The sequence below is a fragment of the Callorhinus ursinus genome, unplaced genomic scaffold, assembly GCF_003265705.2.
Source record: "Callorhinus ursinus isolate GAN/ISIS: 27379988/994484 unplaced genomic scaffold, GSC_fseal_2.0 scaffold1, whole genome shotgun sequence".
In the NCBI taxonomy this organism is placed as follows: Eukaryota; Metazoa; Chordata; class Mammalia; order Carnivora; family Otariidae; genus Callorhinus; species Callorhinus ursinus.
This window is the reverse complement of record NW_027397063.1, coordinates 80693555-80714339: the sequence shown is the minus strand read 5'-3', so window position 1 is coordinate 80714339 and position 20785 is coordinate 80693555. Positions and strand designations below refer to the sequence as shown.

The window sequence follows — 20785 nt, the reverse complement described above, 5'->3', positions numbered from 1 at the left end:
GTGTGTGTGTGTGTGTGTGTGTGTGTGTGTGTGTGTGTGTGTGTGTGGTCTGTTGGTTACTTCAGCAGTAAAGGTAATTCATAATAGTAACAGCTGGGCTCTAAGTACTTCTGAAGGAGGCCTAGGTGCTGAGTGCTTAGCATGCATTATTTAATTTACTCCTCTCAACCTTTTCATATTGTACACACATTTCTTTTTTACATTAGAGGAATTCGAGGCTTCAGGAAGTTAAGTAACTGACTAAAGTCATACTGCTGAGAAGAGATATCAGTACTTTTTAAGGGAGAATGCAAAATTGTCTATCTCGTCTGCAGTCTATTTGTGGGTCAAGCTTTGACTGTTCTTTAGTATTTATCTCAAGCACCTACTTCTCACAATGTACTCTGTGATGTCAGTACCTACTTGCTGATTTCCTCCCAGCACCTAATAGGATACACAGTTTTCTTGAAAGCAGATTTTGCCCAGCAAGGAATTATTTCCAGTACAGTTATGACTCATGGAATTACCTGAAGTCAACCTCAAGCTTCCTGAAATTTTTAGAACTCTGAATCCAGTCATTTTCAGGTCTAAACCTAGGCCAAGCCAAATGGTGTTTGGTTTTCTCTCCCTTCCTATTCCCTCCCATTGGAAAACACTGATATGATTGCATTGACTTCGTTTTTACAAACTTTGATCTTACCCATTTAATTGTGCTGATCACTAGGGGGTCAATAGAAAGGTAGACAAATTCTCTGACCTCAAAAAACATGTAGGAGAGGCAGAAAAAATGCAAATGAGAATTAGTTCAAACAAGTGATGTATGTGCAAAAGCTTCCTGGTACACTGGGACCAGAATAATGGTCCTAGGTCTGATCCAAAGAAACCTGACTTGCGGGGATTGGTGCTGGGGTGTGAGTCCTGGGTAGTGCCTGGGCATCCTCTGCACAATGCTCCTTAAGATACAATGTGGCTACAAAGCTCTGATGAACTCACTCTAGCAAAGCCATCCCCACTCGAGCAGCTCTCTTGGCGCTGGGCTTTCAGGTTACAGGATGATGCTGTCATCTGTCAGAGTTAAACACAGTACTGCTGATGGGGTTATTTCCTCTGCCTGATTTCTCACTCTCAGCACTTAACTTGCTTGAAATGGTCATGTGTGATGGTATGCCATACACATCCTTTGGCCCTCCTGGCTTGCCAAGTCTGCATTTTTCAGCTTTTTCTCCCTGTGCCCTCCTAAAATTAAATGAATTACCTCTAAAATACCTGAGAGCACCCACCTGATTTACAACTGCCCTGTAACCCTGGTCATAGAACAGCAAACTTCTTCTTGCTATCTACTGAATGATGCTAAACTTATGCAGAACAACTCCGATTGTTTTCTTTACTCTTTTTGAAACGTCTGATTTTTTTTTGAAGGGAAGTTACTAAACTGTTTCATCTACAGTAGCGTTTGTTTAAATATTTCATTAAAAATATTTGCAGCCTGAGACAGTTAATGTTGAATTGAAAACCAGTTAGGTTTTTCAGTTAATTTTTTAATGCCTGGCAGCTGGAATACATCACTGAAATGCTGATGCTGTCTTATTTAAAATAGCATTGCCTGTGAGGCCAGGAGAAGCTATTTAAGACAAACCTCAAGAAGGCTGGTGAAATAATAGCTGAAGTTATGTGATGTCAGCCAATTCCTCAGCATGGAACAGCTTTGTGAAGCCAGAGTTGTTATCCTTCACTGAGACATAAAATCTATATCTTGATCGTTTCAGTCATTAAAGGTCCTATAGGAATTGTAGGTGGGGGGGAGTGTGCGTTCATCCAGGGTGTTGGCCAAAGGTCAGTTGGGATGGTTCTGCTTTACCTTTTCAATATGGTCACGGTTTCATTTAGATAGAATCAGAGTACAGTTTTTGGAAGGGCCCTGGGCTTGTCATTCTATATATAGTTTGCTTTGAATGAAGAAATAGGTTTAGCAATCAGAAGGACCCACAGCAAACCCTATTGGCAAAATGCCAAAGTGGCAGAGGGATCTATGGAGTCTCTTTATGTGTAAATTTTTTAAGTCACCATTTTCTTAAACTGTAAGGTAATTTTAATTGAATTGATTAATCAGCAGCCTACCAGCGCTTTCTGTATGAAGGAGGAACCCCTTTCTAATTTCCATAGTTGAGTGGGAGGGGAGGGGGATTATTAGATTGGGGGTAGAGGTGGGGAGGGGAAGGAGACAGCAATGTAATGATCTAGTTAGAAATCCCTGCCCACCATTCTGTTTGTTATCATTATGTCCCTAGAGGGCAACAGAGCTTTTAATCTGTATATGGAATAATACTGCTTATTTTATCCATCTCACAGGGTTGAATTATGATCTAATATGATGTTTGTTTGTCAATGGTAAATCCTTATGTAAATGTCTCCTTGTAGAAAGTGAGGTGGCCCATATTTAGCATATTTTGATAATAACTTGATACTTGTCTAGAAAATACAACACACATAAACCATGTAAACAAGAACGGTCCTCAAGGAAATCATGATTATGATGAATGGAATTTTGTTTTCAGTTTTCTCCACTACTTTTTGGCGGTCTGTTCTCTCCCAGTATCCTCCTGGTTATTGGAGTGCCTACTTTAATGACCCCTACCCCAGCAGAGAACTCATGTTATTGTCCCAAATCCTCCTATAAGGGAACTTGTTCTTCCCTAATAAGTGGCAGTTACTTTTATCTGTCCCCTCTCCAATGATATATGCATTTCTGATGGTCCTAAATGGACCTTGTGATACAATTCTAAATACCTCATTTTCCTACTTAGGCATTTTATAAAATGCTAACATTTCTGAAGCTGGGAGATATCTGCTACATGGTTTGTTTCTTTCCTACTATCCAACAAAAGCTATTTTTAAATTGATTAGCTTACAATCTGGGAATCTTGGAATTGGGAATACAGTATATAGTTCAGAGGAGATTTGAAAAATTTAACATTTATTTTTGGCAGGTGATTCAATCACAGATTTAAAATTCAAAGGTAATAAACAGGTAGACAATGAAAAGTCTTCCTCCTAAGCCTATTGTTTCCACCAGTACCTCCCTCCAGAGGAAACACCATTTGTAGTTGAGCGTATACAGTTTTTTCTTTTTTTAATACAAATGACATTTAGAATTTTACCACACATCATTTTTTTCCTGTAAAAATTGTGTCTTAGAGATTGTACATCTCCAGTGCATAAGTAGCTTCATTGTTCTTTTTAAAAACTGAATATTATTCCATTGTATGGATGTGACATTATTTAACCTTCGTAGAATTTTTTAATTTTTTTTCTTTAGCAATATGAGGCCCCAGAATTCCCATATCCTTCACAAGTCAGTCCATAATCAAACTTGCCAAAGCTTTTTATAAAAGTAAGAGATATTTTATATACCTTTTATGCATTAAAGACAATTATAGTTATTTTTCTGTGAAATGCCAGTTCATGTTCATTGACTATTTTTTTATTGGCTTTTCAGGCTTTTTGTTTTATGTATTACAGAAACTAGCCATTTGTCTAGGGAATGAATTGTTAACTATTTTTGTCCCCAGGTTTTCAATTATCTTTAGTTTATGGTAATTTTTGTCATTCAGGAAACATAAGTTTTGGGGTAATTAATGTTTTTTTTTTTTAATCTGGGTATGTTCTCATACTCAAAAATGTCTTTCCCACTCTAGGATTATTAAAAATTATCTTCCATTGTTTCCTCCATACTTTTATGATTTAGAGTTTACCCTTAAAAGATGGATTCATCTGGAATGTATTGTGGTACAAGATACCATAGGGTGGATACGATTTTATTATTTTAGTGGAGATTTTTTATTTAAACCCAACAGTTTGTTTGCAATGTGGCTATTTAAGGTTTAAAATAACACACCTCTTTTTATTGTTACACAAAAGCCTTAAGTGGAGAGAAAGAAGGAAAGAAAGAAAAGAAAGAAAAGAAAGAAAAGAAAGAAAGAAAGAAAGAAAGAAAGAAAGAAAGAAAGAAAGAAAGAAAGAAAGAAAGGAAAGAAAGAAAGAAAGAAAAAAGAAAAGAAAAAAAGAAAGAAAGAAAGAAATAGGTCATCTGTTATCATGTGCCTATTGGTAGGAATCTTAAGTTAACCAGGGAAGAGGAAGGGGAAACGGAGTAGATATAGGGCTGGGGGAGGAGACATGAGTTAGAATAAGAACAAGGGCAAATGTCTTTATTTTTTTATCTTCACTGTTACAGAGTGCTCTTTAAAGCATTCATTAGTACATAAATATATTTTAAATATAATTTGAAGTATTTCTTTTTTTTAAGATCTTATTTATTTATTTGAGAGAGAGAGAATGAGAGATAGAGAGCACGAGAGGGAAGAGGGTCAGAGGGAGAAGCAGACTCCCTGCCGAGCAGGGAGCCCGATGTGGGACTCGATCCCGGGACTCCAGGATCATGAACTGATCCGAAGGCAGTCGCTTAACCAACTAAGCCACCCAGGCGCTCAAATATAAAGTAACATTTCTTCATATTCGGGAAGAAGATTAAAGTTTTAAAAATGGACAGAATGAGATGAGAACTAGACTTTTCACTTTGGCAGTTCTACTGGTATATACTAGAGGAATAGCAATTCTGCACCATTTAAAGCTGAAAATGCTTTGTTAACACTCTGTAAGTAGGTGATTAAACCTTTGCAGAAACCTTGAGATAACTGGAGATTTTGAAAATCCTATCTTATGGGGTTGAAAATTTTCACTTAAAAAAAAGATAAAGAGCTGGTTTCTCTCCATACTCAATTTAATCTTTAATAAACGCATTGTAAGATAGTTATTGATTAAAAAAAGTTTACCATTTGAAAATATATTCTATGTATAAGAAACTCATTATCAGATGCTGGCGTTATATGTTAAATGAGTTTCCAGTTTAAAATATTAAAGTGAGTCAGTAAGCATAACTTCGTGTTTCCTCTCAAAGATTACTAAAGGAGATCTGTAATGCATTATGAGGAACTGAGGATGGATAGCAACTTGAGGTGCTGGCATAAAAATACAACCAAAATAAGTAAGGAACTCATGATGTACACACATAGTAACTAAATAAACATTGAAGAAATGCCACAGATATATAGTTGGTTATATATGGTTATATATATAGGTATATATAGTTGGTTACAACCCACATCCAGTGATTATAATGTAATTTAAAAAGGGAGGAGGGGCACCTGGGTGGTTTGACTCTTGGGTTTTGGTTCAGGTCATGATCTTGAGGTTGTGGCATCGAGCCCCACTTAGAGCTCTGTGCTCAATGTGAGTCTGCTTCAGAGTTTTCCTCCCTCTCCTTCCCCTGCTGGCTCTCTGTCTCTCTCTCTCAAATAAATTCTTTAAAAAATAAAAAAATAAAAATAAAAGATCCCTACAATTCCAGAAAGAACAAACTCAGAGAGCCGATGGGTTGAGTTCCAGCCCCCCCAAACAGCAAGCTTGATGCTCAGAAGAAGTGATGTGCTTTTAGTTGAGTCTAAAGAAAGGAAGATCTATGTCCCTGCTAATGTCAGACTGTAGCAGTTCTTTCTTACTGGGGATGGGCTGCCTTTTGTTCTATTCAAGCCTTAAACTGAGTGAAGTAAGGTGTCAACATTAGGGAGAATAATCTGCTTTAGTCAGTCTACCAACTCAAATGTAAAACTCATCTGAAAACACCCTCACAGACCTACCCAGAATAATGTTTGACCAAATATCTGAGTACCTAGAGGCCCAATCAAATTGACACATAAAATTAACCATCTCAGTGCCTATAACGAGAAATCATTTTTTAAATACCCGTAGGCATCATTATCACTATTGGAACATTACTATATTGTGAAAATCAGGAAAACCAGGGAGATAAATTGTTTCCATACAACTGAAGTTACAAAATAATACTGAAATGAAAAGAAAGTGATTTAATTTTGTTTCAATGTATAGAATGTGGTACTTTTATTTTGAATCTTACACTTGCTGTTGGAGTAAGTAATCACCTTAGATTTCCTACAAATATAGAGTGAATATTTATGTGTGCAGGGGAAAGCAGAGTGTGGGAGAGGTAAAATGTTTGAATTATTAAACAGATTTTTAAATACTTTAGAAATTTAAAATTAAAATTAAAATTTAGGGCGCCTGGGTGGCTTAGTTGGTTGAGCGACTGCCTTCGGCTCAGGTCATGATCCTGGAGTCCCAGGATCGAGTCCCGCATCGGGCTCCCTGCTCAGCGGGGAGTCTGCTTCTCCCTCTGACCCTCTTCCCTCTCGTGGTCTCTATCTCTCATTCTCTCTCTCTCTCAAATAAATAAATAAAATCTTTAAAAAAAATTAAAATTTAATTTAAAAATTTAAATTTCACATTAAAATGTCAGTGTGCCTTGGTATCACTATTCAATTAAGGTAAATGTTGACTTAATTTCTTTGTATTTCACTTATGTGATCATTTACGATAAGGTTTTGCCTTTCAGCCTGAAAGTATAGTGGCAAAGAGCATGCAGCTTTAGGATCGAGATGGTGATTTCATTTGAGGTCTTCAATAGACTTGTGGTGGGAAATTAAACAAGTGACATAACCACAGTCATTGCCTGAACTTGCTTATTTTATGAGCTGTAATAAAAATGCTTGTTATCAAATGTTAAGTATGGAGCATTTTGAACCCCTTGGATGAAATACTTAATTTGAATTTACTCAGCCTTGTAAATAAATTTAAAAGATTAATTGACCTGCACAAATTTGTTACCAACCTTCTCTTTCCCATGGTGGCTAACTTCTAGTAAAATGAAGGAAATTAACATTTCTTTCTATTTCCTTCTCAGATGTAAGTGTTCACAGGAGTTGAGTAGGTCATTATCTCTTATCTGATATAGATCTACTACAATTCACTGAGGTGTTGTGTGGGAAAACACTTCACATTAGGATAGAATACAGATTTAGGATCACTTAAGGTCTATGAATTTGGACTAGATTATAAAGTAATGAATAATAAAAAGTTTTAGAGAATAGGGTTTCTATGCCAGGAATGTTCCCTCTAAAGTGAAATCCCTAGATGAAATGACTGGGGGAAAAACTCCAGTCCGAAAATTGGGTTCTTTTTCATCCTATTTTACTCTGAAAATAGCTAGGAAGAAAAGCACCAAGGAACAAAATAAACACAGGCTTGAGGGTACAGCACTTCCTCCCCTCATCACTGGTTAAATCACAGGAGAATAGGTAGCAGAGGATGAAGTGGCGAGAAAGAGAGACAGAGAAAGAAAGAGAGGAAAAATGTATGAGCTGGTGTGCTAAGTCCTCTACAGAACTTTTCAGGGAAACTCTGGGCTTTGTAGGTAAGGAAGAGATCCTAGGAAGGTTCTTCAGGGAATTGTGTTGTCCCTGATCCTCAAATTTTGGGTTGTCTTTCTTGTACTCTAGGCTCCCTCTCTACATAGTCAATATTTAGCATCATCAATGTAGTTTAATAGATCTCAACCATCAAAATACAATTTAAAAACAATTCTAAATAACGCTCATTCTTTTGGCATCTTAGTTGGTTTACAAAAGAAGGTTTTATAGGTGACTGACAGAGGTGGTAATACAAACCTTTAGGGAAAAGATAGATTTGTTAGTAAATGGGTGAAATAGAGCAAGCCACAGTAGGGAAAAGAATGTGGAAGTATTTTAGGGAATGTAATTCTGAAGGCTGGATATTGCCCTTTAGATTTGGCCGAAAAACAGAGAACATTTAAGTGTAGCTAGAAGGAATCACAGAAATGGAAGGTGGTGAAAATAGTAAAGCTAGGCAATGGGATTAGCCATGGCAAGAACAGAGAGACTAGGGTATCTATAATGGCTTCAAAAAGAATGTCCTGGCCTGGTGAAAGGCTGAGGCAAAACAAGAACTGTGCTTTGAGAAACTTGTAGAGCAAACAGAGAATGCAAGAATTGATTGCAGTGGGCTCATTGGTGTCTTTTTAGCAATTTGCATATATGGGAAACACACTTTTTGACAAAGGGAAGCTATTATATAGCAATAATGACTAAATAAAAATAGTATCAAATATTACATTTAAGTGGCTCAGTCAGTTAAGTGTCTGCCTTTGTCTCAGGTAATGACCCCGGGGTCCTGGGATTGAGCCCAGAGTCCCCAGGGTCAGGCTCCCTGCTCAATGGGGAGTCTGCTTCTCTCTCTCTCTCTCTGCCCCTCCCCCCCAGCTCATGCTCTCTTCTATCTCTCTCGAGATCACTCTCTCTCTCTCAAATAAATAAATGAAATCTTAAAAATATATGTATTACATTTAAGTTTCACATTTTTTAACTTAATTCTTTCAGAGACACATATTGTGTAATTTAGAATTGTTGGTTTTAAATTCATGCTAATCATCTGTTGAGAAAAAAAATTTAATATTTCAGAAGATTGTATTCCTATTGTTTAATTAAAAGAGGAAATAAAACACACAGATAGCACCTTCCACTAGCAGGTCCGATTCACTTCACTGACTGAAAGAAGAGCAGGAAATGAAAGAGTAACAGATGTTCTGATGACCCATCATTTCCAACATCTAAATTTTGCAACTTCACACACATGCAAAGAAGGAAGCACAAAGAAACGTCTCAGCCTGGCAACTCTGAGGAATTGGAGTGACAGGGACAGAGAGAAAAAACATTTCTAAGGAAATTTTTCTAACAGAATTCTAAGGAAATATCAGCATGGCTGGTATTTGGTGTAAATATTAAGAATTATAAATACAGGTGGCGCCTGGTGTCTCAGTCGTTAAGCATCTGCCTTCGGCTCAGGTCATGATCTCAGGGTCCTAGGATCGAGCCCCGCATTGGACTCCCTGCTTGGCGGGAGGCCTGCTTCTCCCTCTCCCACTCCCCCTGCTTGTATTCCCTCTCTCTCTGTGTCTCTCTCTGTCAAATAAATAAACAAAATCTTAAAAAAAAAGAATTATACATACAAAATGAAATGAAAGCCAAACATGTATTTTCACTGATGTTGAGTAGGATACATGTCTCAAATGTAAGCAAAGGGAAACATGTAAGTAAAGGGAAAATAAACCACTTGTAAAAATGATTTCTAATTTTGTTGGCTAAGCATTTGGGGAGATAAAAGATTAGATTCTATCAAATCCTTATTTAAAACATAAAAGGGTATAACAGTAACAGTCTAGGTTTCACAAATTCAAATGCATCCGGGCACCGTTCAGTGAATGTGAATGAGTGAAGCAGGCTGGGTATGAGACTCCAATGATAGGACACCTGTGAATGTCTTGCTTGACCAAAGCATTCAAATTCAATTAGGAAAAAAAATCTAGTCTGGCTGAACAAATACCTTCAAAGGTGCCAGTTGTCAACAGCTGGAGCTGTCAAAAGTACTTGGAATTCTGTACATGTTATAAAGTGGTTTCTTTGCTTTTCATAATCTAGTACTTAAGGGTAGCTCTTCTTTGGGAATATTTAAAATCTACCTAAACTGTCCCAGGTCAATTTAAAACCTTCAGGAATCTTAGCCCCAGGAGTAGATCAGTAAGTGAAAGAGAATTAACTCGCTTTTCAGAAAATCAGACTTTCAAAAGAAGCAAATTGGTGGGGTTCACTATAAAAAATTAGGTTTTTATGCTTTACTCAAGATACATATAAGTGACATTAAACTGAAATCTTGCCTTGTTTATAAATGCTCACACAGGCTTTCCATTTTAATTGATTTTAACTTTATTGCAAAGATATTTCTATTAGGTCCTCAAAGAAAGTTGGATAGATGTTGAAACATTATTATATGTTGGAAAAATCTAGCACTGTAGTTGAAAAAAGTTGCAACAATTCATTTTCTAAATATTAGACTACACATTTCCAAATCTTTTGATCAGTTATATTTAAAAGTATTTTTGAAATTATATCATGCCAAAGAAACATAGGGGGGTGTTGAAGAGTCAGTGTTTTGATTCAATGACAAGCATGTATTGAATACATACTTTCTGCTTGATGTGAGATGTAAATGTTCTCATTGCTAATGTCTTACTTTTCTCATGATTACAGCTGACGAGACTGGGATTTTTCCATTAAAGTTTCATACTTGAGACTTGAGGGAATATACTTTTAAGAATAAATGGAGAGGGACGCCTGGGTGGCTCAGTTGGTTAAGCGACTGCCTTCAGCTCAGGTCATGATCTCAGGGTCCTGGGATGAGCCCCACATCAGGCTCCCTGCTTGGCGGGAAGCCTGCTTCTCCCTCTGAGCCTCCTCCTGCTTGTGTTCCCTCTCTCACTGTCTCTCTCTCTCCGTCAATTAAATAAATATATAAATAAATAAAATCTTTAAAAAAAATTTAAAAAAAGAATAAATGGAGAAACTTCCTTCTGTGGTTTTCAAAAAACATTCTAAGAAGAACGGAATTATAACCTACAAAGCCATCTTTGTAAATTTACTGGAAAACTAAAAAAAAAAAAAAAAAAACCTAAGCCTTTTGGGGACTCAACATCATTTTAAAATATTTCAAATTAAAGAGTCATTTCAGTTCATAATAAATCTATGATAAAAATGCTTTTGGAGCACCAACAGCAAGCAGAATTTGATTTGGTCCAGTGCTAGTCACAGTTTAGTGAACGTCAGAATCATAGGGAATTGTCACAACATAGGTTCCTGGGCTCCATCCCTTAAGGTTCCTATTCCCATTCCAGAGGACAAGGGGGTAGCCTAAGCATATATAGTTCCAATAGGTTCCTGAGTGACATGGATGCAGCTGATCTATGGACTGTATTTCGAGTAGCACTGATTTTGGGGTGCCCCAAGAAGCATAGTATATGCTAACAATTTAAATTATGTTTTTCAGAAAAATCATTTCAACTGTTCCAGAAGAGCTAAGTGCCAAGAAACCAACGTCAGTTCTGTACAGATACAAGGTGATGCGGATTATTTCATCAACCATCTTGGAGTTCCCACTGTGCAGTTTGCCTTTGAGGACATCAAAGCATTAGAGGTGATTGTTCCTAAAATTGCAAAACCACACACACACACACACACACACACACACACACATACACACACACACAATATAGCAGACATGCAGAATTTGATTTTATCCTGGCTATTTATCTTTCTTACCAAGTAGGTCACTATAGGAGGCTGCTTCATTTAGAGAGTTATTCTTGTTGTTCAGAGGCTTTGTAACAGTATTTGAAAACATCAGCTCTTTTCAGTAGTGTTGAATTCGATTTAAAAAGATTTATACTGTCACTCACATTTTCACAGTGTGCTTCGCAACAAGAAATTTGCAGTAGTTGGATTAACATCAAAACATAATTGTAATCTTCAGTATTCACAGAAACAGATGACATGGACAATAGATTCTCCTCTCCTTGCCCAAGGGAAAATGCATTTCACGTTCTGTATATTAATGTGAGTCTTGTGGGTTAGCTGCCCGAAGTTTGTCAATAGTTTGCCTGCCCAAAAAGATACTACTTTTTTTTATGAGAATAGGGGTTTTTTTTCCCCTGAAGATTATCACAGTCCTGATTTACCTTAACTAAGTCTGTGTTCATCTATCTCTTGGACTTCAAACCTTTCGACCTTTCTCAGAATTATGACACAGGGAACTGTTTCTCTGCAGATCTAAGCCTGTTGGAATATTTTACCTTTCACAAGTTGTGCATGCTTTATTGGGAGCTATTTGAAAGCTGGGTAGCCTGATTAAGGTAATTATTATATTAACAATATAAATAATGTCTGGAAAATAGAATAAAACCTGCTTTGTTTTTCAACTATAGGTGCTCCTGAAAAGTTGTGTTTAAACATTTTTATAGGCTCAACTTCAGGTATGGGGTATCTTAATTTCTGAGAGCATTAGCGATATTTCACTTTCTGTTTCTCAGCAGCACTCCTGAGTGCTCATCCCTGAGTTCCTCTGTAAACAGCTAATGGTCACTAACGACTTAAATTCATGGAGGGAGAGACTCCAGGTGAATCCTATTGTAATGAGGTGCATTCTTACATAATGGAAAAGTTATCATTACAATTTACCTGTTTTTTTAATTGTTATTTTCATACGCTATTGTTGTGTAAAAATGGGATACGTGTGTAGGGGTAGTTTTTTACCAAGCCCACTATATACAGTTTAATGAAACCAATGTATTAAGACAATAACTCATTTTTAATTTTCCTGCTTAATATCTTTTAATATTTCTTCATCATCCTCCTACCTCAGCCCATCCAGCTCCTGTCACATTAACATGTTGAATGATATCTTTTATTCCATCCCTGTCTAAATCATCATGGTTAAATATTAAGCCAAGAATTTGACAGACAGTGTAGTATAGCATAAGAATGGGTCTATACTTGACTCTGATACTTATGAGACAAATGAATTGACCTCTTTCAGACTTGTTTTGCAGATGAGGAACCTGTTATACTTTTAAGGAATCTACTTCTTAGAGACCTGGTAAGGATTAAATGAGACTGCATGGAAGGGATTTAGCTAATACTGAGCCCATAATAAGGCCTCTATCAACTACAGCTATCATCACAGGTATTATTATCTGATTGTAGGTTCAACATATTAGTGTGGAAGAATCTCCAAACTTTTTTGACAAGAACACCTTAGTGGAAAGGAGGAGCTTGTTATTTATTAAGGAAAACAAGCTTCTAAGGCTGAAGAGGTGGCATCTAATGAGGATCATCGGGAGGATCTGATTAGTCAGTAGAAAGATTTGGAAACAGGTCACAGTAAAGTTCTAAGAAGACACTGTTATCACTGTGAAACTCTTTTGGCTAAAGTCTATCCTCTAGAACTGGCTTAGTCTGAAAGAGCTGAGCAGTTTTTTTCAAATTATAACCGAAATGTGCAATTCCCATCAGCAAAATTATTTTTTATTATATTTGTCTCTAAAAAAGCAATTAAAAGAAAATCCCCTATGTTTTATAACAAATGACCTCGTTTATAATGCTTTAGTGTGGAAAAAAATTTTAACGTGTTTGTCCCTTGCAAAATGTAAATGCTTGAGGTGAGATAATTTTGTGTGGTGAATTCTTCCAAGAACAGATAATAACCTTTGCTTTCTGCATTAACTTATAATAAATATTTGTATACATTGAGAAGAACTATAAACATTGACGGGCTTTATCCATCATATAAAGAATATTTACCCTATGTCAATTAGTAAAGCATGGAGGAAATTAGAGCTTTTTCTTGAATTTGCAATTAGATTTAAAAATATATGTGTATATATAGTTACATATTATATATATTATGCATATAATTTATAAAATATCTACCACTTATTGAGTACTCGATGTGCTAAAAATTTTTATTTATCATTTTGAGTCAGCTATTATTATTAATGCTTTTTTGCCGAGGATGAAATAAAGCTTAAGATCAAAACTTATCCAACGTCATAAAATCAATAAATAGCCAAGATAGAAGTTGGCTTTGGATCTGTTTAACAGTAAGCTGATGTTCTCAACTATTACACTAAAGGTTGCAACTTGGAAGCCCAAGGGCAAAATCCAATTTACAGATACATTCTGTTTGCCCTGAGCTTTGGGAAAAATTAGATATTTGGAAACATTTTTCCCCAATGAGAACAATTGGCTAAACTGTGCATTACTCACCAGCTTGCCATGTTTTTTATTAAGGAGTCTGCCATGTTGTTTGTCCTAGAGTGCAGTTAAGAAGAGTATTTCTTCAATGCCTGTTGCTATCACAAATTGGGAAATGAAACAATCAACCTAACATGTTTCCCCAGACTTGCATTGCCTGCATTCCCCCCCTGGCCCTTTAGGAATGGGGTTCATTATCACTGCACTCATTTTCAGTAAAAGAGCCAAAGTGGACAATTCTATAGTCCTTTTCATTTTATAAATTGTATGTGTTCTAAATGAGCTAATTTTATAATTATACTCATGTTTTGGGAGAGATGATTTATTTAAATTTTATTTGGGTGATTATAATGCTAACTTCAGTGTTTTTGCCATTTTTTTTTTGGTCCGGCAGATTGATTATGGAGCTATTATAGTCTGTTTCAACGGGTGAATGATAATAGGGAAAAAAAAACTGTAGGAAAAGAAACTAGTGCCACAGACGCCACTTTTAATGGACATACGGGGTATTATTCTAAAATGATTTTTGGTGAAACATGACATTTTATAATATCCATCCCCAATATTTCATGGTTCCATATTCCCACCAAGGCCTTTTCCCTATAGTTTCCCTGGGGGCTTATATATTGAATAAGATTGCATGAAGCATATTTATTTCATCTTTAGCTTTTCTTGGTGTCTATGCCCTAATTTTCCAATAATTAAATTTCACAAATGCAAAGCAATGTATGGATTTGCCAAATGCTAGAATTATTGCTTCTCATAAAATATTGCCCTGTTAATTGAAATGTCTCCAGTTGTAAGTTTCATTTAAATAAGGTTTTCAATTTGTAAACATTGTTGCACCTGTTAGGAGAAAGAAGCATTCTGCACAGATTAAATACAATGCAGAGATTGCTGAAAAGGAAATGAAAAGACAGATGCTTTCTGATTAAGAGTGCAATATTTATGACAGGCTGGTGGTCCGATGCACATTTCTTCTGTCACTTAACAGCTGTTTCACATAATTTTTGTTCCAGATCAGTATATTTACTCTCCATAGGGCATGTCAGAGGGTCTGGCTTTCTTAGTATATCAAAAGATCAATCCATGCCCTAGTAAGCTTTCTACCACAAATTGAAGCTCTGATTCCTCATGCTGTTTAACCTTATATTTTTTGCTCTTCTGCTTGAAACATTCTTTTTTAAACCCAATTTACCTCTATAATGGAGCATTTAACATTTAAATGATAATGAGATAAAGAGGTATTATAGCTTTTATATAGCTGAGTGTTTTGCATAATTGTTTCAATATCATTTAGTAACCCAGCAACTGAAAACCAAGTAGCATAGGTGTTTTGAAACTCTTATTCTTTTTAAGTTAGATGGCTCTGATATCAATTTTGATTCTTAAACTGATATATAACAGGATGAGTATTTGGGTGTATGTATGCATGTGTGAACTTTAATTTTAAGGTAACTTTATCACATAAAAATAATTAATTTGTGCAGGAACAATACAGATACAACACAACAATACACATGCACACATTTTGGAGCAAAGTAACTCATAGTTTACATCTTGATTCTTCATATTTTATTCTATTAAGTAGAAGAATAATTTATTTTACTTAGTGATAATTCTTTCATTACATTTTCTGTTTGGAACTTAGTCACTGACCCTGTTGTGTTAACAGATAATAACAGTTCAAAAGTCAATTAGAAGCTCTTGACTTAAGGAGGGGCACCTGGATGACTCATTTGGTTAAGAGGCTAACTCTTGATTTGGGCTCAAGTCATGATCTCAGGGTTGTGAGATCGAGCCCCATGTTGGGCTCCGAGCTGGTTGTAGAGCCTGCCTAAGATTCTCTCTCTCCCTCTGCCCCTTCCCCCACCTCTCTCTCTCTCAAAAAACAAACAAACAAACAAACAAAAAACAACCCCTTGACTTAAGGAACCAAATAGTTGTGTGTACCTATGCATAAGTTGTACTGATATTTTGCAGTATCTGATAGAATTTGTTTCATACTGATAGCTATGAAACTTATGTAAGGTCACTTAAAAATGAGATTTTACCTTTCTACTTCATGCTAATTGGAGATGGAATGGAAAGGTGTTCTTTAGAGTTCTCTCTAGTTCATTACTTTTCTTTGTAATTTATTTTGGGAAAAGTGCTTTCAGTGTCAATCAGATCATATGGTATTATTATTTTCAGATCGGACTTAATTCATTTAGGGCAGAGTTTCTTAAACATTTTGTTCTAAAAACCCATTTACCCTCTAAAAGTATTGAGAACTCCAAAGAAAAGAGCTTTTGTCTATGTGACTACTATGTATAAATATTTCCTACATTAGGAATTAACACTGAGAAAATGTACATATATATTTATTCATTTAAAAACCAATAGTCAACCTGTTACAAATTAATATAAATAACTTATTTTTATGAAAGAGAATTATATTTCCCAAGACAAGAAAATATAAATTAGAAGAGTGGCATTATTTTACCTTTTTGCAAATCTCTTTATTGTGACTTAATATGAGATAGCTGGATTCTCATATGTGTTTCTACACTTTAATCTGTTGTTATATGTTTTCTTCGTTGAAATGTATGAAGAAAATCTGCTGTGATAGTCTCTTCATATAATGGCAAGTATTTTTCTTCTATACTACACTGAGACTTGGGAAGTATTAGTTTTCTAACGGTTAGTTTCAACGTGGAATCTACATATTGATGAGCTTTTTGCAACCTGTACACTTATGAATGGAGAGAGAAAATGAAAGCATGAAGCTATGTGATGTCATTATTATTATGAAAATAGTGTTGATCCCAGGGAGCCCTGAGGGCCTCCGACCACACATGGAGAAATGCTGATTTGGGGACATGGCCTTGGTTACACTAGCCTACCTCATTCTTTATGTCTGACCCAAGGTGTTCAACTTGCTCTTTTTCAAGAATCTGAACTGTGATTCTCTATAAACCTGTGTGTGTATTTTCTGGGCATTTCTGGGTATTGCCATCCCATTCACCTGACAAACAGCATGAAGTAGGGAATATAACACTCTCATAAACTGAGACTTTACAAAGAATTCCACTTCTGAGAAGCCTTCTTTTAGAAGAGAAGGTTAAACCCCAATCAACAAATCAACAGTTATAGAGCAGACTTGAAAAGCTTTGATTGTACAGTATATGAAATGCCTGTCACAGAGGGAGTGCTATTAAAGTTGCTGTATGCTTCCAGGAGCCTGAGGAGTAAACACAAGAAATTGAAATATGATACAGATATTGAAAAACAAAAACAAAGAATGAAGACACTCTTAAGACTCGAATGGATGATTCAAAAGATCATACTTCAAATTGCCTAATATTTAGAAATGGCTGCAAGGAGGACAGATTTTCCCTAGCCGTTGTCCTTGCTTAGAATTCTAAATAAGAACATTTATTCCAAATGCCTACCACCATTAGATCAAAATATATTATGCATGTACTGTATTTTAGCTCTAATGCTATTTTCAGGGATTGTCTCATGATCATCCCTGTTATGAGGAAATTTGTTTTATAAGGAAGTTTTTTTATAATTTCAGTAATAATACTTACAGGTGGGTTTAATGACAGACCAACCATGTTGTAAGTTTGGCAACATTTAAGTTAAGAATATGGGGCGCCTGGGTGGCTCAGTCGTTGAGTCTGCCTTCGGCTCAGGTCATGATCCCAGGGTCCTGGGATCAAGCCCCACGTTGGGCTCCCTGCTCGGCGGGAGGCCTGCTCCTCCCTCTCCCTCTCCCCCTGCTTGTGTTCCCTCTCTCGCTATGTCTCTCTCTGTCAAATAAATAAATAAAATCTTTAAAAAAAAGAATATAGGGCGACTCCAATGTGATATATTCAGATATTTGTTAATTCAAACTCATTCATTTTTTTTAGCCAGCAGTTATTAAGTACTTGCTGTAGTCCAATGCTATGTTAGAAATTCAGAGATGAATAAAATCTGCTCTCCTTCTCTTAAAGTGGTGACAGTCTAGATTAGGACTCAAGACATATAAATAATCAAGTAAAGAAAGTATAGTAGAAGTTCTCTTAAGTGACTTCCACTTAATCAGCTTGTAGAATTCATTGACAATTTCCATTCCTTTAGAACACAAAGATCAATGCCCAAGCCTCCTTGAAGCTCATCATAGTAGATCCTTTCTGAATTTTTGCATACTTGTGTTTTCTTAGTTTATGTGGTATGCTTGCCTGGAGCCAGCTATACTCTCAGATCTATAGATGTCCTTTTTGCATTTGTTATAAATAACAAGGTATTTTAATTGCTACATAAACTTGTGAGTCATGAATATGAAAAAAATTACTTCTAAGAAACCTATAATGATAATGTTCTAAAAGGTGAATTGCTAATAAAAAATTGATATGCAGTAGACCACACAGCTCTTAAAGATTTGGGGAAATGGTAGTAATCTAGATGCATTCTGCATTCAGTCTACTTCACAAACATTTTTAATAATTCCACTTTAAATAAAAAAGCAGCTTGAAATGTAGATAATGTTTAGGACAAGAAAGAAATAACAGAGATTTCTTCAACAGGTCAATGTTTAGAGAAAAGGTTTTGGCTTTTCATCAAAATACTGGGCCAATAAACATGTACTCACAAGTTCTAAATTAACATACAATACATTAGAAATGTATTTTTCTTACTGATTATTTAATTGAACCAGCTCCTAAGTAATTAACCTGCCAGTCAGTGGGACAAATCATATTGGGTAAGATGGCTCACCCTATAGGTGAAGTGATAGAGGCAGGGTAGTATCAAGGAAAATTTTATTTAACACATGTAACATCTGTGGTAGGCATTGTTTTGTTCTAAATACTTTAAACATGTTCCTTCCTTTAATTTAGTTCTTGTACTTATAACTAGTACTTATGAGGAAGGTACTAGTATTACCACTTTCATTAAAGATGAAACCCAGGCGCCAAGTGGCCAACATCACCCGTCTACTAAGTGGTAGAGCAAGGTTCAAACAAGCACTGTAGTGTCGGATATCTGGGCTCTTCCCCCCTCATCTTAAACTGTTTCTCGAGGTTTTCTACATAAAATGAACTAGTTCTGAAATGCCTTCCACCTCCCACTATATCCATAGCGCAATGTAACACCACAGTATGTGGTGTTTCTTCTTATTTCTACTTTCCTATACAAAGGTTCTAAACATTTCAGCTTTGACAATTCTTAAAGTTAAGCAATAGCTGGAAGTGGGTAATATTTCTTAACTGAATTTAAAATGAGCCCATAATTTAAATATAATGACAAAATTGACATGAATGTTTCCTTACAGTAATTTACAAAGTCTTGTCCAAAACAAATAGCATTTATAATTTTATTTCCAAGTTCATTTTGGAAGATGAGGACAAGAACAAGTTTGTCTCTTCTAATTTTAAAGATAATGACATATTTCTTCAAGTAGAGTATTTTGAAATCTAAAACCGTTTTGAGGAGGGGTACCTGGGTTGCTCAGTCAGTTAAGCAGCCAGCTCTTGGTTTTGGCTCAGGTCACGACCTGGGGTTGTGAGATCGGGCCCCACGCGGGGCGTCTGCTTCTCTCCCTCTTGGTCTCCCTCTGCCCTTCCCCCCACTCACGTGCTCTCTCTCATTCTCTCTTTCCTCCAAATAAATAAATAAATCTTTAAAACATAAAATTATTTTGGGGATGAATTTGGATGACTCTTTAAAATGAATAATTAAAATGTTAACAGCAGTTTTGGTACCCATATGCTCTAACTGTTAACTCCAGAAGGAAACAGCATATCTAGATTTCATATAGCTGTGGATGATGACCATGGCTATGATTGAATTTCCTTGTCCATTCCTTAATCTACACAATTCCATACCATTTTATTTGCATCTGGAATTGCAGGTTTTCAACATCTGTTTCACAGTTCATAGTGTTTCGCACAGAAGCTTATAGTTTTGTTTGTTTTTTAATAAGCAAATGCTTCTATAGAAACTACAAAGAAAGACACAACAGTGGCCTTTGAAGTCTCATCAATGTTAAAAAGAAATGGATTGAAGCCAAGGCCACTTGGCTTTTAAAGATCACTGTAGCTTCCTCATGAAAGTTCCAGCTTTTATATTAGTCTCAAGAGAGTTGTAGTTGTCGTCAGTCTTTTATGATGATCTATCCCTGTGATTTGAAATGAATGGAGAATATTCTGAAGGAGAACAAAGTATTTACCAATATTTTGATTTTCACAGTCTCTTGTCAATAGCATTAGCATTGAAATTATTTTGATATTTTTCTCTTATTAGTGAAAAGTGTTTTAAGTCTAAATAATGTAGTGTTTATGTAGTACTGAGAAATGGGCAAAAGTAGGAAAAAAATAAACTGTAACTTCATGTACAAGGTCATTTTTAGTTCTTTAAATTAGTATCTTGTCACTTTATTTTTATTCATTGATAATTCTTATCAGAGCATTCAAAATGTTATACATACTCCATGTTTAGAGACAACTTCTAATTTATCACTCAGGTATACGTATATGGAAATTGAATTGAAAAGAAATTTTGTATTATTATTACTGAGACCTATTGTTAGAAATAATAAAATCAGATTAAGACATGACAAAATATTGAGGTGAAATTCAAAGCACTTCTTTTCTATACTGGCCACAGGTCCAGGTTAGGAATGGAAGCTCCATCGGCTATTATTGGTTTGCAGACTCCCACCAGTTGTGATTTTGGACAATCCAAGTGGTCAAAGTAAGATCAGAGGCTTCCTTGGTGGAAGGATGGTCATATGAGTTATGGGTCCACAGATGGACATGGCCCAGAATTTCTCTGATGGAGAGACTGAAAACAAACACAAACAAACAAACAAACAAACAAAAAACAACAGTCATTGATTCATTGACTTCTAGAGCAACACTGATCATTGAACCCAGGTAGCTTAATTCATTATTCTGTAATAAAAGGAAACAGAAGCTTAGAGAGAATCAGTACTAGAAGAAAAAAAGCAACAAATTAAGTCCTGACTTAGTTATGCCTACCCCAGTGTATCTATCTACAGCTGTTCTCTGCTAAACTCCTATTCTGTATTGTCTATTCTTTTTCACACTTCTTTCCTCAGTTTTCTTCTCTCTCCCCTCTCCAGTCTGGCTTCTTTTGCCTTTTCCTGCAAATAAGGTCATATGCTTCATATTCTTTTCTTCTTTTTCTCCCTTTGCCTTTTCTGGATGGTTTTCTGCTCCCACTCCCTTTCCTCCCATTCTCTT

General features: G+C 35.9%; 1 protein-coding gene across 8 annotated transcripts in view; it reads left to right on the top strand.

Moving 5' to 3' along the window:
• NAALADL2 (N-acetylated alpha-linked acidic dipeptidase like 2) overlaps window positions 1–20785 on the top strand; it is a 1329911-nt gene that overhangs the window by 1092080 nt on the left and 217046 nt on the right. For all 8 annotated transcript variants that reach the window (XM_073897013.1, XM_073897016.1, XM_073897023.1 and 5 more), the window contains one exon: window positions 10789–10935. In XM_073897013.1, coding sequence (XP_073753114.1) covers window positions 10789–10935 — 147 coding nt within the window. The remainder of the gene's footprint in view (window positions 1–10788; window positions 10936–20785) is intronic.